At 42.4% G+C, this 19,797-nt stretch overlaps 1 protein-coding gene across 1 annotated transcript in view; it reads right to left on the reverse strand.

The window, feature by feature from the left end:
• The window catches only part of VPS13B (vacuolar protein sorting 13 homolog B), a 2,934,705-nt gene that overhangs the window by 191,627 nt on the left and 2,723,281 nt on the right, over positions 1-19,797 (reverse strand). Inside the window, exons 45-47 of the mRNA XM_085605186.1 lie at positions 4,404-4,670; positions 1,214-1,297; positions 899-1,074 (exon numbers count right to left, since the gene is read on the reverse strand). Of these exons, the coding sequence (XP_085461312.1) occupies positions 899-1,074; positions 1,214-1,297; positions 4,404-4,670 (527 nt within the window). The remainder of the gene's footprint in view (positions 1-898; positions 1,075-1,213; positions 1,298-4,403; positions 4,671-19,797) is intronic.

Below are 19,797 nucleotides of genomic sequence, written 5' to 3' on the forward strand. Positions count from 1 at the left end.
ACCATTTCCCACCCAGAGGGCACAGAATTGAAGTGTTGGTTTAGGCATGTGAAACCACATAGGCTTTGTGGTTAATCGCTTCACTGCTGTACCAAAATGTATAAGTAAAAATCCTACTAATAACTCTTTTTTTACACAAAACTACTAGAAGTATAATCTATTTGTACTAAGTGAATGTCACATCTGACACACTTCATGAACATGTCGGTACCCAAGATCCAAAGAACGATCCCAGGGGCCCTGGGCCTAGCCAGTCATTACTACTCATCTAAAGCAGAGAAACACAACAAGGGCTTTGAAACTCTTGTTTAAGATCATGTGAACTTTGCCAAGAAACAAATGGGCTACACCACTGGTTTTACTTTGATTGCCGCATATTTACATATGGAGCATAAGCAGTACAAATACCCTTTCTCGTAACATTCTCCTTCTACACGGTGAGTAAAGACTGGATATTGAGCCATAAGGGTGTCATGGCAAAATCTGTTGACTGGTACTCCCTCTTCTATTCATGGGAGATTATGGACATATCACCGTATCATATTTTGGGGATATAGAAAGTTTTCATATTTAGTAGTTGCACTGTCTCCCTTGTCCACCACTGGACACGCTAGGAACTCACAAATATTTGACACAATTTACAGAAGAGGGCAACAGAAAAAGAATGTGCAAGCATACTACTCCCCTTGTCAAAGATGCAAGCGAGCTAAATGTCTCACCGTGAGGAAGGGGGGGGGGGGTCGTTGGGGAGATCCGATCTTCACTGACACTCAAAACCATGTTTCCAAGCAGTTGGCAGAATGATTTCCAAATGATTAGTATAAAAAGATTTACTACTAGGGACTGCTAAAGTTGCTCAGTACCACTTTATTACTGACTCAATCCTTGACAGACATACCTTGCCTGAAATGTCAGGTGATGCGTAATGTCGGGCTCAATGTTTTGCAAGGATTTTTCCTCTCCTTGACCTGGTACAAACTGGGTTTCACTCAATCCCAGGCTCCTTTTCTCCAAATGGATGATAATGGGATCAGGCAGATGGCTCCTCATGATAAAAAGAGGGCTGAACACAATCTAGAGGAACAAAAGAACAGGATGACTTTATTCTTTAATCATTCCAGCTGCTCTGGGAAAGAGAGTACTCTATAAATCTCAGTTCCAGGTCATTCTGACCTTATTTTACTTCAAGACATGAAAAGTCAAAGCCACTCACCATTCTCTGCTGCACTTGAGAATGCAATTCCAAAGTAAGACGTGTGCACCAGACATAAATAACGGAACCATTTGAAGACGGCACCTGTGTACGAAAAGATAGACATTGTTAATTTAGAACCGTTTTCATTTTTAAAGAACAACAAAAGTTATGCAGTCAATAAAGACAAAAAGGCAACATCATGAAAGAGCAAACTGAGATTCCCAAAACCACTTCTGAGACAAAGAATTAAAAAATATATATATTAAAGGTTTCACACACCTGATATCACACAGAACATCTAGGAGGGTCCAACACGCTCCACAAAGCAAGTGACGTTTCTATGAACATAACAACTTACATGAACATGATGGGTCAGACCAAGTACACGTCAAGGGCCACATGGCCTCCCCAGAGCCTTAACCTCATCTAAGAAAACAATATTCAGGCATTTATTTTTCAAGATGAACAGAATTTTATAATTAGAAATGAGAGTCTCACTCCTTGATGTAAAAAGGAACAGTTGTCAGTCATTTACCACCAAACAAATTCTGAGTGGTGCGGAGCACTGATGGGTTTTGTGAATTTCTAGAAAATAGTACACACTGGTAATTTAAAGATCATTCGCATGGGCTAATTTAAGATCAGGAAGGAATATTAGATTCTTTTTAATGAAAAAGACTACCTTTCACAAGAGTATGCACATAAACACCTGGAAATCTCCAAGATTTACTCAATTAAGAGGAAAATTAAACTTGGCAGACCACGTCTCCTTCAACTGCTGTCACAAATTTGTAAAATAATACATCTCGCAGATATTCAAATACTATGAAAAACTGCATGATTTTAAATAGAACGTTTTTACAGAAGTGCAAGATAGTATTGGGATTCTGTAGAAAACTCAAAACTTTCTAAGGGTCTAGTAACATTTTTAACTGATATTGGTAACGCCTCTATTTCAAGATTGCATAAATAATGAAGCATTTGTCTAGCATTTCAAGTTAAATCAACACAATATTTTTGAGTCTCGTTGAAATGAATTTACGTGGCCAAAAATTCAATAAAATTTAAGATAATACATTTATTTTTGTGCTGGTTTGCAAGGACATTATTACTTGCCTAAATTATAAAACAGAAATCTTAGGCTTTGTAGTTAGAGGTGTAGCACATATTGAGTCATAAGAAGAAGTAATCTCTTCAAAACCTCATTACCTTACAGTTCAATGGGAGTAGTAATGTCTTTTGTTCCATTCAAGTGGTGCTCTCTGAATGCTCCAGTGATCCCGTTCTCAATCCATCGTCATTCCATTTCTAGGACATGAGTTTAATGCCCTTAGATTCGTCTGAATGTTAATATTACAAAGTGGAAATCCACCAGTCGTCTCCAGATACCAGCCAGTAATACAAGTTATTATATAAGTACCTAAAGCCTAGAAGGATGCCTCAGGCTTAAAACTTGACATACACATCCAGACATCTAAACATCTGCGGTACGGTATGCAGCCTCTGGTGGGGGGAAGTGGGGAGTTTCGAGCACATATCCTCAGCCCCTCACTGGCTGGCGTTCAGGCCCAAAACAATGAGGTGGATGGGCTACTTATAGCATGTATTAAACGGGTGCATGTTAATATTGATTTTTCTGAAAACCGTATCCAGGATTTCCATGCCTCAATTCTTGCATGTCAAAGATCCAATGCTAGCAAGACATTTTGTACTGCCGAAGATAAAGGTATGCTCTGAGTGTTTAACTGCTAAGACTGGAAAAAAATAAACTTAAATAGGGTAGACTCAATAGAATCGCGGGAAAAATGATTCATGACAGAAAGGGAAGCAGAAGCATGGAAAAACAACCCTACAATAGAGGTGATGAGGCAGAAATGATAATGAAAGCCAACTTGACCTAGCTAAGAGGGTAAAATATGCAGGAAAAGCCAATGGCCAAGTGAGGTTTTGCAATCAGTGTTGTATTTTATTATAACGTTTGTATAGGGCTAAAGCGCTGATTCATGTGGGTAGCATGCTACACAGAGTAGGGTTGTGATTGGAAGTGTGTTATATTTGCTTTGAGCCTAAGTGGGAAGTGTTTGCATGCCAAATGTGATGACCACTGAGCTGTCATGTTAAGAAGGATAGCGTTACGAAAGACAGCACTTAGCATTGTGGTGAATGAGCAAGTGTGAGGGATGGATGCACATTATTATAATCTGAGTTATGCTGGTGGCTATGATTACTTCTGAAGGTCAGTTAATAGAGTTGGCATTGTATTGTTTATGTTCTCAATCCGATTTTATATGCTGCTGAGGCAGAAAGGCGTCCACTTTGTGTTCTGTTTTATCTTGGAGGGATAAACAGTGTGGCTAAAGAGTGAGTGGGGGACCAGATATCAGCCCAGATGGACTGCATTACAGTTCTCCTTTATATGAGTGACATTACGAGATGTCAAGTGGAGAGAGTTGAGAACAAGCACTGTTTTGTTATCATCCTTTTTGTCATTATCAGAAGTCAGCGCTGAGAGTATCTGAATATTTGGAACCTGCATGGTGGACTATGTTAGAGTCCACCGGTGACCAGCAATGTTTGGCTGATCTCTTTGATCTGGCAGGCCTCTATGACTGCATTATATGTCTGTCTCGTCACTAATAAGGGATCTGGTGGTGAGTTAGTATACCATATCATTCGGTGACATGGATTCTATCAAATTGGTAAGGGGAGGACCGTCATAAAAGACCAGTGTTACTGTCCTCCATCTTTTGATTAGAGATAGGAAGTAGTGTAGGACATATTTACTATGTCTGCGGACTGTGGGCTCGCCATGGTTAGAAACCTCTGATTCATTAGACATGTTGCAGGTCTTCAAGTGCAGAGTGGAGTGGGCTATTCTAGTATTGGTTGGAGAGGCATCTGTATGGTGGAGCTCCACAGTTTGTGTCAGGTTTCTTCGTGGCATGCTGTTGTGTTTGGCACGGTTTCATAGGTCTGGACCATGCTTATACCAGTAGGGAGGTTATCATTCTAGGTGCTGTCATAGGGCCAACGGTTGATGTAATTATCCTGGGAAGCACCATGTTGTCAGCTCTTTTCTGAACTTTAATTGATCCTAGATGTTTTGCAAAACAGAGCACCACATACAAGTATACATTGTTGGGGATTCCAAAAACACCAATTATATTTAAGAATATTCATTTCCCTAGAAATCAGTTCATATTCATACCTGAATGATGACACTGAATTCTTCTGTGTCTTTGGACTCCAGACACACATCTCTGGACCATTCATCATCTCCCTTTGACTTGACACACAGTTCTGTCAGCTCACTATTTTCTAAGATGTATGAAGGCAGCTTCTGTTTGGCTTCAAGGCAGTCAAAATGTTCTCGAACCACAGCATGTCCATCCTGTCCAATGTAATGCTGCACCACTTTCAGGTGGATGCTTTCAGGCAAATAACTGCAGATGATCTGTCGCCCACAAATGATAATCTAGAGAAGAAATAGAAAGCCAAAGACAGTCAAAAGTCACGTCTCAAAACAAACATATGAGCGTATACTCAGAACTCCAGTAGACTAGAAGCACATGCAGCCGGATAACTATCTGCATTCTAAATGAAAACACCTTTGATGGTGGTGAAGAGGCTGTTAAGTCAACAATCCCAGTAGGTAGACTCTTTGCAGACCGAGAAACCTTGAAAACTCACCTTTTCTTACTTCTCTATACACCAACACCTTCAACCCATAAAGCGCTGCAGGGCATTTTCGTTCAGAGAGAAGATGGTCTACAGATGCCCATTCATTCATGAATTTTCATGCAATCCCTAACTGTAATCTCTGGTTTTCACTAACACAAAACACCACTTTACGGTTCATAAATATAATAGCCATATTTGCTAACATGTATCAGAATCACGAAATATTTTGTGGTCATAAGCTGAACTTATGACTAGGATTTTTTGAATTTGCAGTTTAATGCTCACATCCTCAAAGACCCAGGATTTGAACATATTGCTGATTTCAAATTCCACATATGACTGTAAATTTTGTGTTGATTTAGGGGTTGGGTTGAAAATATGGGTGTTTGGCTTGGCCATTGGGAATGTGGTAAAAACTACCCACAAGCACATACACTACGAATGGATTTAACAGCCAATCTGCACATGTAGGGTACGAAGAATAAATATTAATTATTGTAAAATCTGCTGATTCTCACCAGATGTGGCAAATCTGCAGTTAAAAGAAATACCAATGGAAGAATTATTATCACAATACAAGGTGGCAGCACTTACTCAGTTGGAGACAATCCCACCAATCACAGATTTACCACACTCACAAGAAACTGAAGCCCCTATTGGGATCAAATAAATGCAGCTGCTTCACCTTCTTAGGATGGCAAAGGGGAAGAAGACAGTGGAAGATTGATCTTCTGTAAGAGTTGGAACCCAGGAGTCACCTTCGTTCATTCAAGAACAACATGAAAACCCTCTTCTTATATTAACCGATAAACCACAGTTAATAACGATTTATAAAATGATAACCTTGAAAGATTATGGTTTCACTGTTTTGTTTTTACTGTTATGGGGGACTTATGCACAATTTTTGCAACTTCCCCACCCTGTGAGAGGAAGTAATGGACACCTAAACAGTGTATTTTAAGCTTCAGAGTACATGGACTCAAATATTGGGGATAGGGTTTAAAAGGGGACAACCTTCTTGGATGGGAAACTACTCTGAAGGTGCAAGGCGTTAGACCAATGGGAGCTTAAACATAGAACCTTAATAAAGAGAACACTGCAAGAGAGAGATGACACCAACATAGACTTCCACTATTCTTTAGCCAAGGAGAATACAAAGTCCAAAACCTGCTGGTCCATTCAAAAGGATGGGCCTACACCAATAATAGAATCACCTCCAGTGGGAGGCATAGATCAATTTGGAAGAAGGCACCAGACCACAGCAGTCACATCATTCACTTTCTGAGAGAGGGATCCATCACTCACAGTACTTCTCTCCAGCTTCATGCTTGCAAAGCATGTCACAAATGGAAAAGACCCTCCACTCTAAATGTGAAAGGAGATTAACCAGCATCGAATGGGAGAGAAAAGTTTAAGCTGAGCACAGCCAAATACTGCATCTTCTTCATTTAACCTTGTGCAATGAGAATTAGCTCCACTTGATGGAAAAGGGATTAGATAGCCTGCCTACGTGGCAATTTCTCCTATATGCTTCCTTAAAGAGTATCCTTCGAGACACCTGGGCCATTCAAGATATCGAACCAGCACCAAGCAGGTTATACAGGCCCTACACACGGTAGATGGAAGTTGCGAACCAATAAGCAGGCTTACAGGTGCCCTCGTTGCCTGAACACGCACCTCGATGCTGTCCCTTAGAGATATTTGGGAGGCTAAATTCAACCAACTCCTTCACGAAAAAGAGTCAGAAAAGGCACTGGTATACCTAAGAAAGGTCTCACTGAATTCCAGATTAAAACTCATCCAGTTTTAAGTACTGCATTGGGCTTACATTTCCTGTTAAAGGATTGCTAGAATATTTCCCAGATCCCCAGACCAATGCACTAGATGCAGTCCCCCACAGAACACTTAAAACACGTGCTGGGGCTTGTCCCCAATAGCGCCCCTTCTGGAAAAGAATGTTGTCTAGATTTGAGATGGTCACAGGAAGACAGAAGATGAGTTCCTGGGAGACAAGGGCACTGGGGCATATAGAAGTCCGCGTTGGAAAATATACAGTGGCAATTTCTTTGATCTTGCCCTTATTGTTGCCAAAGGGATCATAACTCTTAAGTGGAAACTTTCAGCATCGCCTGGCTCCAAGCTTTATGTCGCTGGCCAAATGCTGAAGTCACAGCCCTACACAGAGAGGATGCATGAGGACTACACCGCTGTCCCATAGCTCAAAACTTGGAGACACTGATCCCCAAGCTGACCAACCTTCCCAACCATAGTGAATCCAAGTACGTCACCCGACAACAACCACCAGCTCTTCAAACAGTGACTCCGGTTCCCAATACTGCATCCCCAATAACCCCAGTTGACCATACAGGGTCACCTCACAGCAATTTGAGGTGGCTCCGCACATTGCCTGTGCTTCTCCGTCATGAATATCTGTACCTGACTCTCTGGGGTTCCCTTCCCCATTACACCAGCATCACAGTCATTTAGGTTTAGCCCAAGCACTCAAAGCCCTTCATAAATTGAGGGAATCTATTGGGCTGGACAGTCAATCACCATCTACTTATACCCTGTCACCAGTCGATATGTCTTGTGGACCTATTATCTTCCGAATCGATTTGTGGTGCTCTGGTATTACGCGCATGTTGTAAAATACTAATAAAACGTTTGAAAAAAAAGAAGACAATGGATCAGAGGAAAAGTGTGGAGTGAATGTAAATTCTAGTCTATCGAAGTGGCTTCCACAAGTCACTCCAGAGCAGAAAGTCCCTGCGATATAAGCAAAACTAGCATACTTGTGGGTTGTGGAGAGGGCAAAATGTAAGAGGCACCAGTGTGTAATCTTCTACTGGGCTTAGGAATGTGTTCACAGGAGCGAGTCCAGCATGGGGTCAGGGCCTCAACGTTTCCTTCTTTAATCCTCCTGAAAATACCTTGCAGAGCAGTTGGACCCACATCTTGTAGTTGCATCAGATTGGTTGATTGAATCTGTGGCAGGGTGTGAACCTTATGTTGAAAAATAGCCACATGGAAAAGGTGGGAGTAGGCTAGACCTAGGGTTTGTATAAAAAAAGAGAGAAACCGACTGATTCAAAGTCATCCCCTTCCACTCTCCTACCCTGTTCATGTTTAGGTTTAAAATAAAAAACAGATTTAAGCAGCTACACCTTTGGTGGACACTACCGAAAACTGATCTCTATATCTCTATCCAATCCTGTTACTCACTGGGTAGAAATACTGCTGATAAGGTTGCTTGGTGTGACATCGTTGAAACAGCTTTCTACAAACTATAAATGTCTCATCTAATGGTTAAAAGAACATCCTTTGAAAGTTGGGTACATCGTCCTCTTGTTGCTATAATACATTTGAATGTTTCCAAACTGTCATTCACATAAACGTCGAAAGCTTGTCAACATGGGAATGGGGGGGGGAGGGGATTAAAGATAAGGTACACCTCAATATCTGCCAAAAAGGCTTTGAACTACATGCAGGCATGCCTCTGCAGTACAACGTGGAAGCCCCTAAAATATTCTGTAATCCAATTAAATCCAGGATGGCATGCAATGTGTACTTAGGCCCCTGTATGCCATTTTGAGCAACTGCTCAAAGGGTCATTAGGTGTGCTGTAACAGATGAGGTGTGAACTTCTTTGCCATTTTGCATAAAAGAGTGGAACCTTCAGAGATCATCTGCATTAGTCACTAAAGCAGAAGATGAGGAATCCAAATGAGGATCTGCATAGGGCACTGAACATATTCCCTTTAGAGACCAGCATCTATCCAAATTATAAGATCATCACCCTCCTTGACTGGGCAAATATAATACTCCTCAACCCCTTCAAATATGTCCCAAAAAGGCTATAGCATTCTTGAGAACCAGATTTCTGAGTGAGTAGTATTATTAAAGAACCAGATTTCTGAGTGAGTAGTATTATTACAGGTCTGCATGCCTTCTGATTTTCGCTTTTTTCCATCAGATCCTCAAGAATAGTGTTCATGAGGTGCTCCAAGACCAGTGCTCGCAGAGAAACTGCCAGAGGTACCATCATGAAGCTGCCAGGGGGCAGGGCCATACCACCTGTTTGGCTGACGTTATGGCCGATAACTGCATTAGTTTGGTTGCAGCCATGATAAAACCCAGGGGGAGGAAGACATTGACTATCCATGAGAGCAGCCTCATTACACGAATCCATCTGTTTTGGGCCAAAACCAGATTGGTGTAGATCCTGCATAACCCTTAGGTCTTCCTTAGAGGATAGAAAAGAGGTCTGGGTGGTTACTCAACAGTGTCTGTTCAGTATCAGTTCTCTATGCTTTTAAGCCAAAGATGATCTGGACGTGGAACAATGATGCTACCTCTTCTCTTGTGTTTAGTTCTAGCAAAAGGGGGAGGTGGTTCCGGCCTCTCTTTCCTACTCAACAACTTGGAGCATGAACAAAGACTATGTATTAAGTACCCAGAGGTGACAAATTAGATCTCAAACTTTCTCAAAGTCTTGAGATGCGTTTGCAAGCATCAAGGGCTGGTCTCACTATTGTACTCTAATCTCATATGCCTGGGGTTAGGGTAAATCGGTCTGATGAATCTCTTGCAAGACGTATCCATCACATAATTACTGATGTAGGCATGCCAATTGCATACGAAGAAGCCCCAAATGCATTCACATTTTCGGGGATGTAGGTGAAAACTTTTCTCTACAAAGAATAATATTTTCAAGGGAGAAAAGGGACAATTTAAATATGTAAACACAATTTAATGCTTCTGATTTCTAATTTTAATTTCTATACTATACACACTTAAACATCCGCTGTGCTTTAAAAGGGGTTCAAGTGATCACAATGAAAACTGTCCTGCCAAATTATAAGCTTAATAAAACCAGAGTGATTAAACTATTAAAATGGAGAATACTTCCTCAAGCTAGAAAGAAAAATCTGATGAATTGTCTACATTATGAGTTTATGTTGAGGTAAATTTATTTATTAAGTGCACACACAAAATTGTCATACTGCTATCGTGATAACACAACATCCATTGCGTACAGTGACATTAGACACACACAAAAACAAAAACCATGAAAACAGTTATAACAGTAGAGGTACAGGGTTGTAATGGTGTAACAATAAGTTATTTTCTCAATCTTAGCACACAGAATTCCACAAGGAAGAGAGATCGGGGAAGAGTTCCACCATCTAGCAGCAGCGATGAAAAAGTCCTACTACTTTAACACACAGTTCTAGATGCAGGTACATTGAGAATGACTTGATTGCTAGAGAGTACAAATCATCTTGGCGTGTCCCAGCTGAATTCAGTGGTCAGGAAATCAGAGGTAGTGTGTTAGATTACTTCATGCTTGATAATCATTGAATTTAAAACAGACCTTGCTGTGAATTGAAAGGCTCAGTAGGATCGAGGTAATAAGCTTACGCTGGATAACAGATGTAATTGCCACAGTCCAGCGGAGATCGGACAGGGGCATTGAACAAAAGGACATGAAGATGAGACTTTATAAAAGCCAATATTCTGTTTAAGAGTTCTTTTTTTATTAGCTGTATATTAAAATATAAAACAAAGTAACTCCCACCCCATGCAGAGAGTAATGCGAATCAGAACTAGTATCTTATAACAGAAAGTGTAAAGGATCAATCAAGTACAAATCATAGGCAAGTTTCGACAAGCCTTTGGCTAAGGCCACAGAGCAATATTGTTATAGAAAGCTATAGCATAATCAGGCAAAAATCGTTGTGGCGCAAGCAGATTCTCAATCCAGGCTTATCTAGGAGATCAAGAAACTATACAGTGGTCGAAGCCGCCTCAGTGGCTGCCTCGAAGTCGGGGCGCTGCAGAAGATATGCACAACATTTTCCCATTTATCTCTAGGGATTAACTAGACTGGCATCAGATCTCAATATGAATCCAAATGTTCATTCCAATAGGCAAAATATTTGAGGAAGTCGCAGAACCTGAGATAGGGGGTGCCATGATTGAATAACCAATCTTCTTTTGCCTAGCAGCAAAGTCAATGTGGAAAGGTTCTGAACCTTAATTGGAATTTGTTTGCTGTAGACCAAAAAATCCAAGAGCAGTGTAGTGGAAACAGTGACCCCTGTCTTGTCAGCTAGAGCCCTCAATACCAACAAGAATTGGTAATTGGTGGGCACTGCCACTTCAACTTAAGAAAACCGGCTTTGAAGACTCTACATCTAGTGCAATACGAGTTATCCCGGAGACCCAGCCTGAAGAGTGCTACATTTGTGAGGTATAATCTGTGCAAAAACATTGACATGAACTTCCAACTGAGAATTCTAAGAAAAATAAAACCCTTCCTCCCCCCAATGACTTCAAGCCCGCTGTGCAAGCCTTAGTAATTTCAAGGTTGGAGTATTTCAGTGCAACCCATTGCGGTCTACCTAGCTACAAGTTGGCTCCTCTCAGGGCCTCTCTGAACTTGGTTGCAAGGCTCATTACAGGATTCAAAAAAAGAAACCACATCTCACCGGATTTGAAATCCCTAAACTGACTCCCATATGAAGCCAGCAAACAACTAAAAATTGCTTCCATGACCCATAACGCCCTTCACTTAAATACCCCTCTGTACCGCGATCAAAAACTGGAACTAGCGGGTGGTTACAGATCCTCTAGGAGGTCCAGCACTTTGCTGCTGAAACCCAAAACATTTCAAAGAAAGAAAACTTATAACTGTGCCTTCTCTGGTATTGCCCAGAGAATCTGAAACTCCCTGCCTCCTGAAACCAGACTGAATCCCTCAACAGTGTCTTTCAAAAAAGAAGTGAAAACTTTACTGATGAATACTTTTCTGTACTAGAAATTAGCCATTGTCTATTGCCTTGTCAGCCGGGCTCTGTACGGGCTTCTTCTCCCAGCTTGGCGTTGCTACATCCTGTAACATTCTTGAACATTTTGTTGTATTCAACACTCATGTTTTTTTGTTTATTTATGGTCTTGTATACAGACCTTTTGGCTTTACGTTATACTGGTCCTCCTCCACCAGCTCGGAGCTCGTAGGTGACTGCCTGCATCTGTCACAAACATGATGTTTGTTTGGCCTTGCTTGTCTTTTTCTCATTTGTTCATGACTATTTGTAAAGCGCTCCAATACCCTCTTAGGTCTTATTCGCTCTATATAAAACTTTATAAATAAATAAAATAAAATTAATTAATCTCAGTCTGTAAGGAAGCCCTGGTACACGCACAACATTCTGTCCACTGTTCATCTGTCTAGGGTGTTTGCAAGTTGACAAGGACTGGCTTTGGATGTTTTTACGAAGTCTGAAGTACAGAAAAGTGTCCAACAAGGTGTGGGTGTAATCTCCTTGAATAGTGGCTAACAGGATAAAGCTACCTGTCTGGTTCAGGGTATACAGCTGTAAGCATTGCAATTGCCTGTCTACCCCAGGTTTTTTCATTAAGAGTAGTCAGGGTTCCATGCAAGAGGTATTCCAAGAGAGTACAGCTGATCAAGGTGAGCCTAGAGTCTCAATCTGTCCTAGGCCCAGAGAGTTAATCTCACTGTATTCAGCTCAGCTGTGGGTCATGTGATGGGCATTCAAAGCATCACGTTGAGTAGAGTTGGCGTAGTATTATTCATCTCAAACGAGCTATGTGCTTGAAAAAGCATGAGTTGGTGCCACGAATGCGCAAAGTGAGCCTGCGCACATAGGTAGTACAGCTCTGAGGCACAGAGTCCACCTTGCTCAAAGGGGAGAGTCGGTGTGTTTCAGCTCAGGCATAGTTGTTTGCCACTCATACACGCCTAGTCATGCAAGACTGTAGATTATTGAAGACATGTTTAGTGAGAGAATAGGGATAGTTATGAAAACAGAAATCTGGGAAGGACAATCATCTTGGCTATGGCTAGCAGTCCAGCTAGCGATAGAGGGAGTTTAATCCATGCAGCAACTTGGTCCTCTAATATGACAACAGTTCCACCATAATTGTCTCACAGAGTGAACTCAATGTCCCTTCTAATATAGATGCCTATGTACTTTACAGATGAATTCCTCCATCTAAAAACGTATTATAGAGGGCACTCGGTAAGAGTGAAGACAATAGCCTTAGCCCAGCTAATGGATATGCCTGATATGAATTCAAACTTGAAGAAGTCTCATATTATAGGTGAGATTTTGGAGGCTGGAGTCCTAACAGAGAGATATCAGCATAAAGCCAAGACCCTGCTCTGAATGGTGCGGTCTGAGCCAAGAAGCAATGGGTTCCATGGCTAGGATATAAAAGAAAAGGGGCTAAGGGGTTTTTCTGCCTTGCTCCCTGTATAGAAGGAGGGGTGATCAGATACCAGCCCATTCTGCTCGATACGTGCGTAGGACAGTCAGAAAGTAGTTTGATCTAGCTGATGAAATTCCCACCAAAACCGATTCTCCCCAATATCAGAAAGCAATATCTCTGCTCCAATGCACTAAATGCGTTATTGGCATCAAGTAACACCACAACAGTAATAACCTTCATATTGAGCTCGTGAATCAAGGCAAAAATGACTAGAAGATTACACACTGTTCAGATATAAACCCTGATCGGTCCGGTCTCATCAAGTCAGAAAGTATAGGGACGATTGTATTAGATAAGAGTTTTGCTAAAAAAAATGTGTCCATATTTATCATCGACAAGAGGGTGGTACGAATCACAGTGCTCCACCGGCTTATGGACTGTAACAAGCAGCGCTCGTGAAGAGAAGGCAGGAGGGTACCCTTTTGCATTGTCTCTTCATACATTTCCAACAAGTGCGGCGCAAGTTGCTATGCACTTTCTATATAAAAATAGACTGGTAGTCCATCAGCCCCAGGGGTCCAACCTCTTGGTATACCAGGCACAACCCGAATAATCTTCTCAGTGGTGATAAACATGTCCAGATATAGATTATAAGTCTCAGTGGGCCAGGCGAATGCAATTAGGTCAACAAACTTAAATATATATCACCTGCAGTTGCATCAGCTTTAGCCTGCTAGAGATCAATACAGAAGTTAACAATTTCTTGGAGGATATCTTTAGCTTCGTACACGAAGGAGTCACTCTCACACTTATTTAGTGTAAGGAAGGCCCAGGGATATGTAAGGAGGCATTTAAGGAGGCGCACAAGCATCCTGCTTAGGTGGTTGCCCTCACCATATATTCTGGATTTGGCTTCCCGACCCAGGTAGGTAATTTCACTTGCAGCAAGTTCACTAAACTCTTCAAGTTTAACCTGTATGTATCAACCAGGAGATCTTTGTCCAGGGATTTGCAATATTCCATTTCCAGGTCTAGAAGCTTAGGGTAAAGTCTGCTAATATGCCTCTGGATATTTTGCAGGATCCCATACAGCTTGGAGATACAAGCGGCCTATTTACTACCTTGAAATCCTCCCACAGTACTCCAAGACAAATTACCGAGCCCACATTGAGAGGAAAGGAAATTGCAGTGTGAATCTCAACTCTAAAAACGGCATCCTGCACGACAATGGAGGGCAACCTTCAGTAAATGCCTTATGAAGCATTGCAGAAAAGAATATTGCAAGGAGGACTTGGGCATGATTAGATAGGGTATGGGTTTGCGTTTGATTTGTGTAGCACTACCACCAATGTCCTTGGAGGTCAACTAGTAATCAATCCTGGACCAGGCGTTATACACAAGTGAAATATATGCACACTCAAGGTGCTCTGGGTGCCTGAAATGCCACATGTTGGTTAACTCGACATCAACCATGATCTCACTCAGTCAGGACTCAGCCATCGGTTGAGAACATTTCACTGTGCTTGATCTATTGAGATTGGGATCTAGTATAACATAGAAAACTCCACCGCAAATAGGTGTTTCTGTACGGAGTTTGCACAATTTTCATCCAAACGCAGTGAAAAAAAATCAGGTTAATCAACATTGGGCCAAACATACATACAGACCAGGACAATCAGTGTACCCACAAGGTTGCCCCCACATAATAAAGTATCCTCCCTTTGTGTCTTTGTACAGTTTTGTGCACTTGAAAAGAAACAGCACTCCGAAAAATAATGGGGATTCCTCTAGCACAGGCTTCTCCAACAAGTGGATCGCAAGCTACTGGTAGCTCTCCAGCCTCTTGGAAGTAGCTTTCCTCTGTGCAGCCTGACCCACTAGTTTAGAAGTGTTTGCTTGGTTGAATTATATGTTTATCAAAACTGAAAAGTTTGTATTCGAGTCATAAATGTGTGTCTTTTCAGGAGGTTGAATTTACAAAAATATATTTAAGGCTGATATTTGAGTAATAATTTGTGCAGTGTATGGGCAGGCTTACTACCCGTAATATTCCCTTGGTGCCAGGGGCATTGCAGCTGTGGCTGATATGTATTCCCCACATCGAGGCTTTCCAAATTGACAAATCTTTTTTCCATTACTGCTGGCAACCCTGCACCAAGGTGATCAATGATGGTAATCTTGCATATTGTGACCACTGATATAATATTGTCAATGAGGTCCCTTTTAAGACATAAATAATATTAGTAGTTCGGGATGATATTTATTGAACATAAGTAACTTTTATTGCAGGAAAGGTTGGAGACCCTGCTCTAACATATGAGGCAATAGCGACCACAGACACTCACCTTGTCCTAAGATGGGAGATAATTTGGCTAGTGAGGAGAGTCTCTTGCAAAAACTCAATATTTACGCAGTGTGTATTGTGAAAGGCTGGTACCTGATGGGCCTTGCATACATCATTCATGCCTCACACATTCCACATAAATAGCCTAATGGAATGCCTATTCATCATGGTAGGGTTAATATACTAGTATCTCCATGGTCTTAAGAGATCCTTGCTGTGATAGAGACTGTTTATGTCTATGTTTCTGTGTGATCGAGATGACCAATGCTCTCTGCAAGTACCACCCCCTTCCCATTCTAATGCAGCCCCTGCAACAGAGACTGTAAATGAGCCTGCCCACCTCCCTACCCAACTCCATCAATCAAAAGAAATTACATTAAGCCTAATATAAACATTGCAGTCCAATGACTGACTAAATGACTAATCAGATCCCAGAAAAACAAACCCAAATACTATATTCAGGGAACTCCTCTGGGTGGCTAGGTTGCCAGGCGATCTTCCCACTACAAAGAGATGGTGACCAAATTAGGAAAGAGAATGTGAGTACAGACAAGTATAACCTTCACCAGGGGGTGTAGACATATGGGCAGCCCTCAGAAAAATAGCACTTAGCATGAAGGTGACCATTGGGAGCATTCCCAGATAGAGATGAAAGGTACATGTGCTTAAAGGAGTACTGCGAACCAAGTGCCATGGCATTATAGTCAACAGGGAGAGGAAATACGATCAGCAGTAGTCACCCCAATGTGAAGATTAATTCTGTAAAGGAAACTGTTGTTCCTCAAGGTGGCTGGGATACCTTAACTAATCACATCCGTCCACTCAGGAGTGTGCTGCATAATGTGCTGAGGTCCGGCTGCAACCTAAGAATTAGTGATAATAATGTAAACATATAGGGCATGGCGTAAGAGGATTGTCAGTGAAAAAGTCATGACTAGCAGGATGCATATTTGAAATACTTAGTGCTAGCTGTTGGAATAAGTCGAACAAACAAGTTACTAAACCTCGGTAATGCTCTTTCTGGTGGATACTCTATGTAACAACAGATTCTTCACCTTCTGAATATCCCCTGGCACCAGACGGAACCCGGAAACTCAAAAATCAGTGCTCCAGTGTGCAGGTAGGTTGCACCATGCGACTCTGCACCAATTTCGTTCCACTCTGGAAATGATGAACGGAGCCGCATATAAACGCCACCCATGTGCGATGAAGTCAGTTTCTTTCATAAGCTTATCCATGCCCTTGGACTTTGAGCCATTGAAGGTGGAGAGGAATATGGGGTTAAATAAGAGTATCCTCTATAAAGAGCATTACCAAAGGTAAGTAACTCGTTGTTCTGAGGGATACTTTTAACTGCAGATTCCTCAACCTTGTGAATAGATACCAAAAGTAGTATCTCCCAAGGTGGTGGGTCTGTGGAAAGGCTCCAACTAAAATGTCCTGCATGACCAAACAGGCAAAAAGACCCTCCCGATGGACAGGACTGTCAACGCAATAGTGCTTTGTAAACAGGTGCACTGATTCCCATGTAGCAGCCTTGCACAATACCCAGGACAGGCACTCCACATGCCAATGTAGTGATAGAAGCCTTTCCTCCAGGGGAATAGGCCCTCAGGTCTTCTGGAAGCTAATTCTTAGCCAAATGTGTAGCATATCTTAATACAGAGGACTGTCCATCGTGAGATGGTAGGCTTCTGCATCACCTAGACTTACATTGCTCCAGAGAACCCCACAAAGAGTTGATCGCCCTCCTGATGTTCCTTGGTGCAATCGATGTCAAGGTTTTGTGCTCTAAACGATGAAGTCTCTCCTCCTCTTTCGAAGGATTAGGCAGAACCAAGAATGTTAGAATAGTAATGGCTTGTCCCACGTGAAAGGGCATCAATACCTTCAGCAAGTAAGCAGATCGAGTTCTTAACAACAGTTTGACAGAAAAACTGTGGTATTAAGTGGCTGGGATAAGACTGCTTGAGACTCACTCACATGGAATGTTGATGTTATTGCAACCAGAAAGACTGTTTTTAAGGTCAGGAGGTGCAATGCACTGGCTCGAAATGGGTACACAAGGAACGTGAGAACCAAATTTAAGGTCCAAAAGGGATCTGGTAAAAACATACATTTCAAACCTTTAGGAAAATGCAACACAACTGGTGATTTGAACGAGTATGACTGGTCCGCCGAACATAAAAAATCTGAGAGGGCCAATTAGTAACCTTTAGTAGGGCCCACTGCAAGTCTTTGCTAGGTCAAAGACAAAACAAGTTTGGTCTGAAACTGGTCCGTCGGGTGGATGCTGCACCAAACCACAAACATAACCCAGACCCCGCAGTACACCACTTTTGTGGAAGGGCACCTAATGCCAGGATTACATCAATGTCTTTGGAACGAAGGTCAAAGGAGATCAACTGCCGCAGCTTAAACTCCACTCATGGAGATGCAGGTTGCGCAGGTGGAATACCATGCCCTGTTGCTGTGACAGATGATCATCCCAAAGCGACAGCCTGATCGAAGGAGCAATGCTCAGACCCAGAAGTTCTGAATATTACGCTCTCCTGGCTCAATTTGGAGACACTAAAATGTCTTGGGCCCAGTCGTTCCTGATCAAATTCAGAACACGTAGCAGGAGAAATAGCTGCAAGAAGGCATACATAAGTCTTGTGCTCCAATCTTTTCAGAATGCGTATCCAAGAAAGAGTCTCTTGGGAACTCCAGTGTACACAAGGGTTGACACTACACGTTCTTGGCTGCAGTGAAGAGATCAAGCCAGGGTTCTCCACAGCATGTGCCACCTCTGGGTGTAACTGCCATTTGATTTGCTAGGCATGGTTAGCTGAGCTCATCCACCCTCTTGTTTAAAGCCCTGTCAGGTGGTGTACCATCAGGGAAATGCTCTGATGATTCAGCCGGTTTCAGAGGCACAGAGCCTTCTGGTAAAAGACCCAGGACACAATCTGGCCCTGCTTGTTGCGGTATCACATGGCAGTGGTATTGTCCGTAAGAACCTACTTCAACCTTCCTTTGATGGTTGGCAGTAAGGCCTTTCAGGTCAAGTGAATTGCCAGAAACTTCAGCCAATTGATGTGGAGGTCGCCGGGGTTGGTTTGTAACTTTCACAGGTGATCTGCAACAAGTTATATTTATGAATTGTGATTTTTCGGAGAATGATCTTCAATGCAAGTATGTATATATAATTTCTTGTAAGAGATTATTTTGCTAAAAGTGTAAATATCACTGAGACTGCAATGTTTATTGAGTCCTCTGACCTCCACCTCTACCAAAAGGCCTCTCCAACCCAGAAGTGACGTGTCCGTCACCACCGTCAACTCTGGGTGGGATAGGGAGAGGGACCTGACACAAGACACCACTGCAGATCTTTTGAAGTTTCCTCCAAAACCTGGATGGAATCTGAAAGGGTCCCCTGGTGCTGGGCCCACTGAGACTTCAGATTCCACTGCAGGGCTTGAAATAGCCATCCGGAATGGTCAGAGAGCAGGTACAGGATGCTAGCAGGCCAACAAGCCCCTGAGCTTTCCTTAATGAGACCCAGGACAGAGGCAGTTACATCAAGATCATAGCCCGAAAGTTCTGGACTCACTGGTCCAGAGGAAAAGCCAGAAAGCGCAATGTATCCAGGATGGCGCAGATGGAAAAAAAACCTCTGAGAAGGACTCAGGTGTGGCTTTGCCAGGTTGACTGAGTACCCCAGCGATGTTAGGAGGTTCGCCATTGCCTGGAGGTGGTCCGCAATTGACTGTGTCAAGTCCGCATTCATCAGCCAGTCATCGAAGTAGGGGAAGACTCGGACCACTGACCTCCAAAGTTGGGCAGCAACAACCTCCATCATCTTTTTGAACACCTGAGGGGCACTGGCAAGGCTCAAATGGAGCACCGCAAACTGAAATTGCTTGTGAGCCCACAGGACAAGGATGTGAAAATAGCTGTCTTGTAGGTATAACACCGTCTTGAACTTGTGGTGTCTCAGGAAGGCGCTGAGAGGGGAAAATATAAAATAGGACGAAGGATGCAGCCTTTCTTTGGGACAAGGAAGTAGGGAATAACATCCAGTCCCCACTTCTGAGGCTGGTACCCTTTCGAAGGGCTTCTTTGGCCAAAAGAGCCTGCACTTTCTGATGCAAAAAGGACAGATGGTTCTCCCAAAGTTGCTCTGATGTAGGTAGTAGGTGCGGTGGGTCAAAAAGGCATGGCATGGTGTAGCCCCATTGGATAAGTGAAAGGACAAACCAGTCAGATGTGATGCTCTGCCACCCTGGATTGAAGTGGCTGACCCTGACTTATAACAGATAGCTGTGTGCCACTAAAGGTGAACTAAAGAGGTTTT

The sequence above is a fragment of the Triturus cristatus genome, chromosome 5_1, assembly GCF_964204655.1.
Source record: "Triturus cristatus chromosome 5_1, aTriCri1.1, whole genome shotgun sequence".
Classification (NCBI taxonomy): Eukaryota; Metazoa; Chordata; class Amphibia; order Caudata; family Salamandridae; genus Triturus; species Triturus cristatus.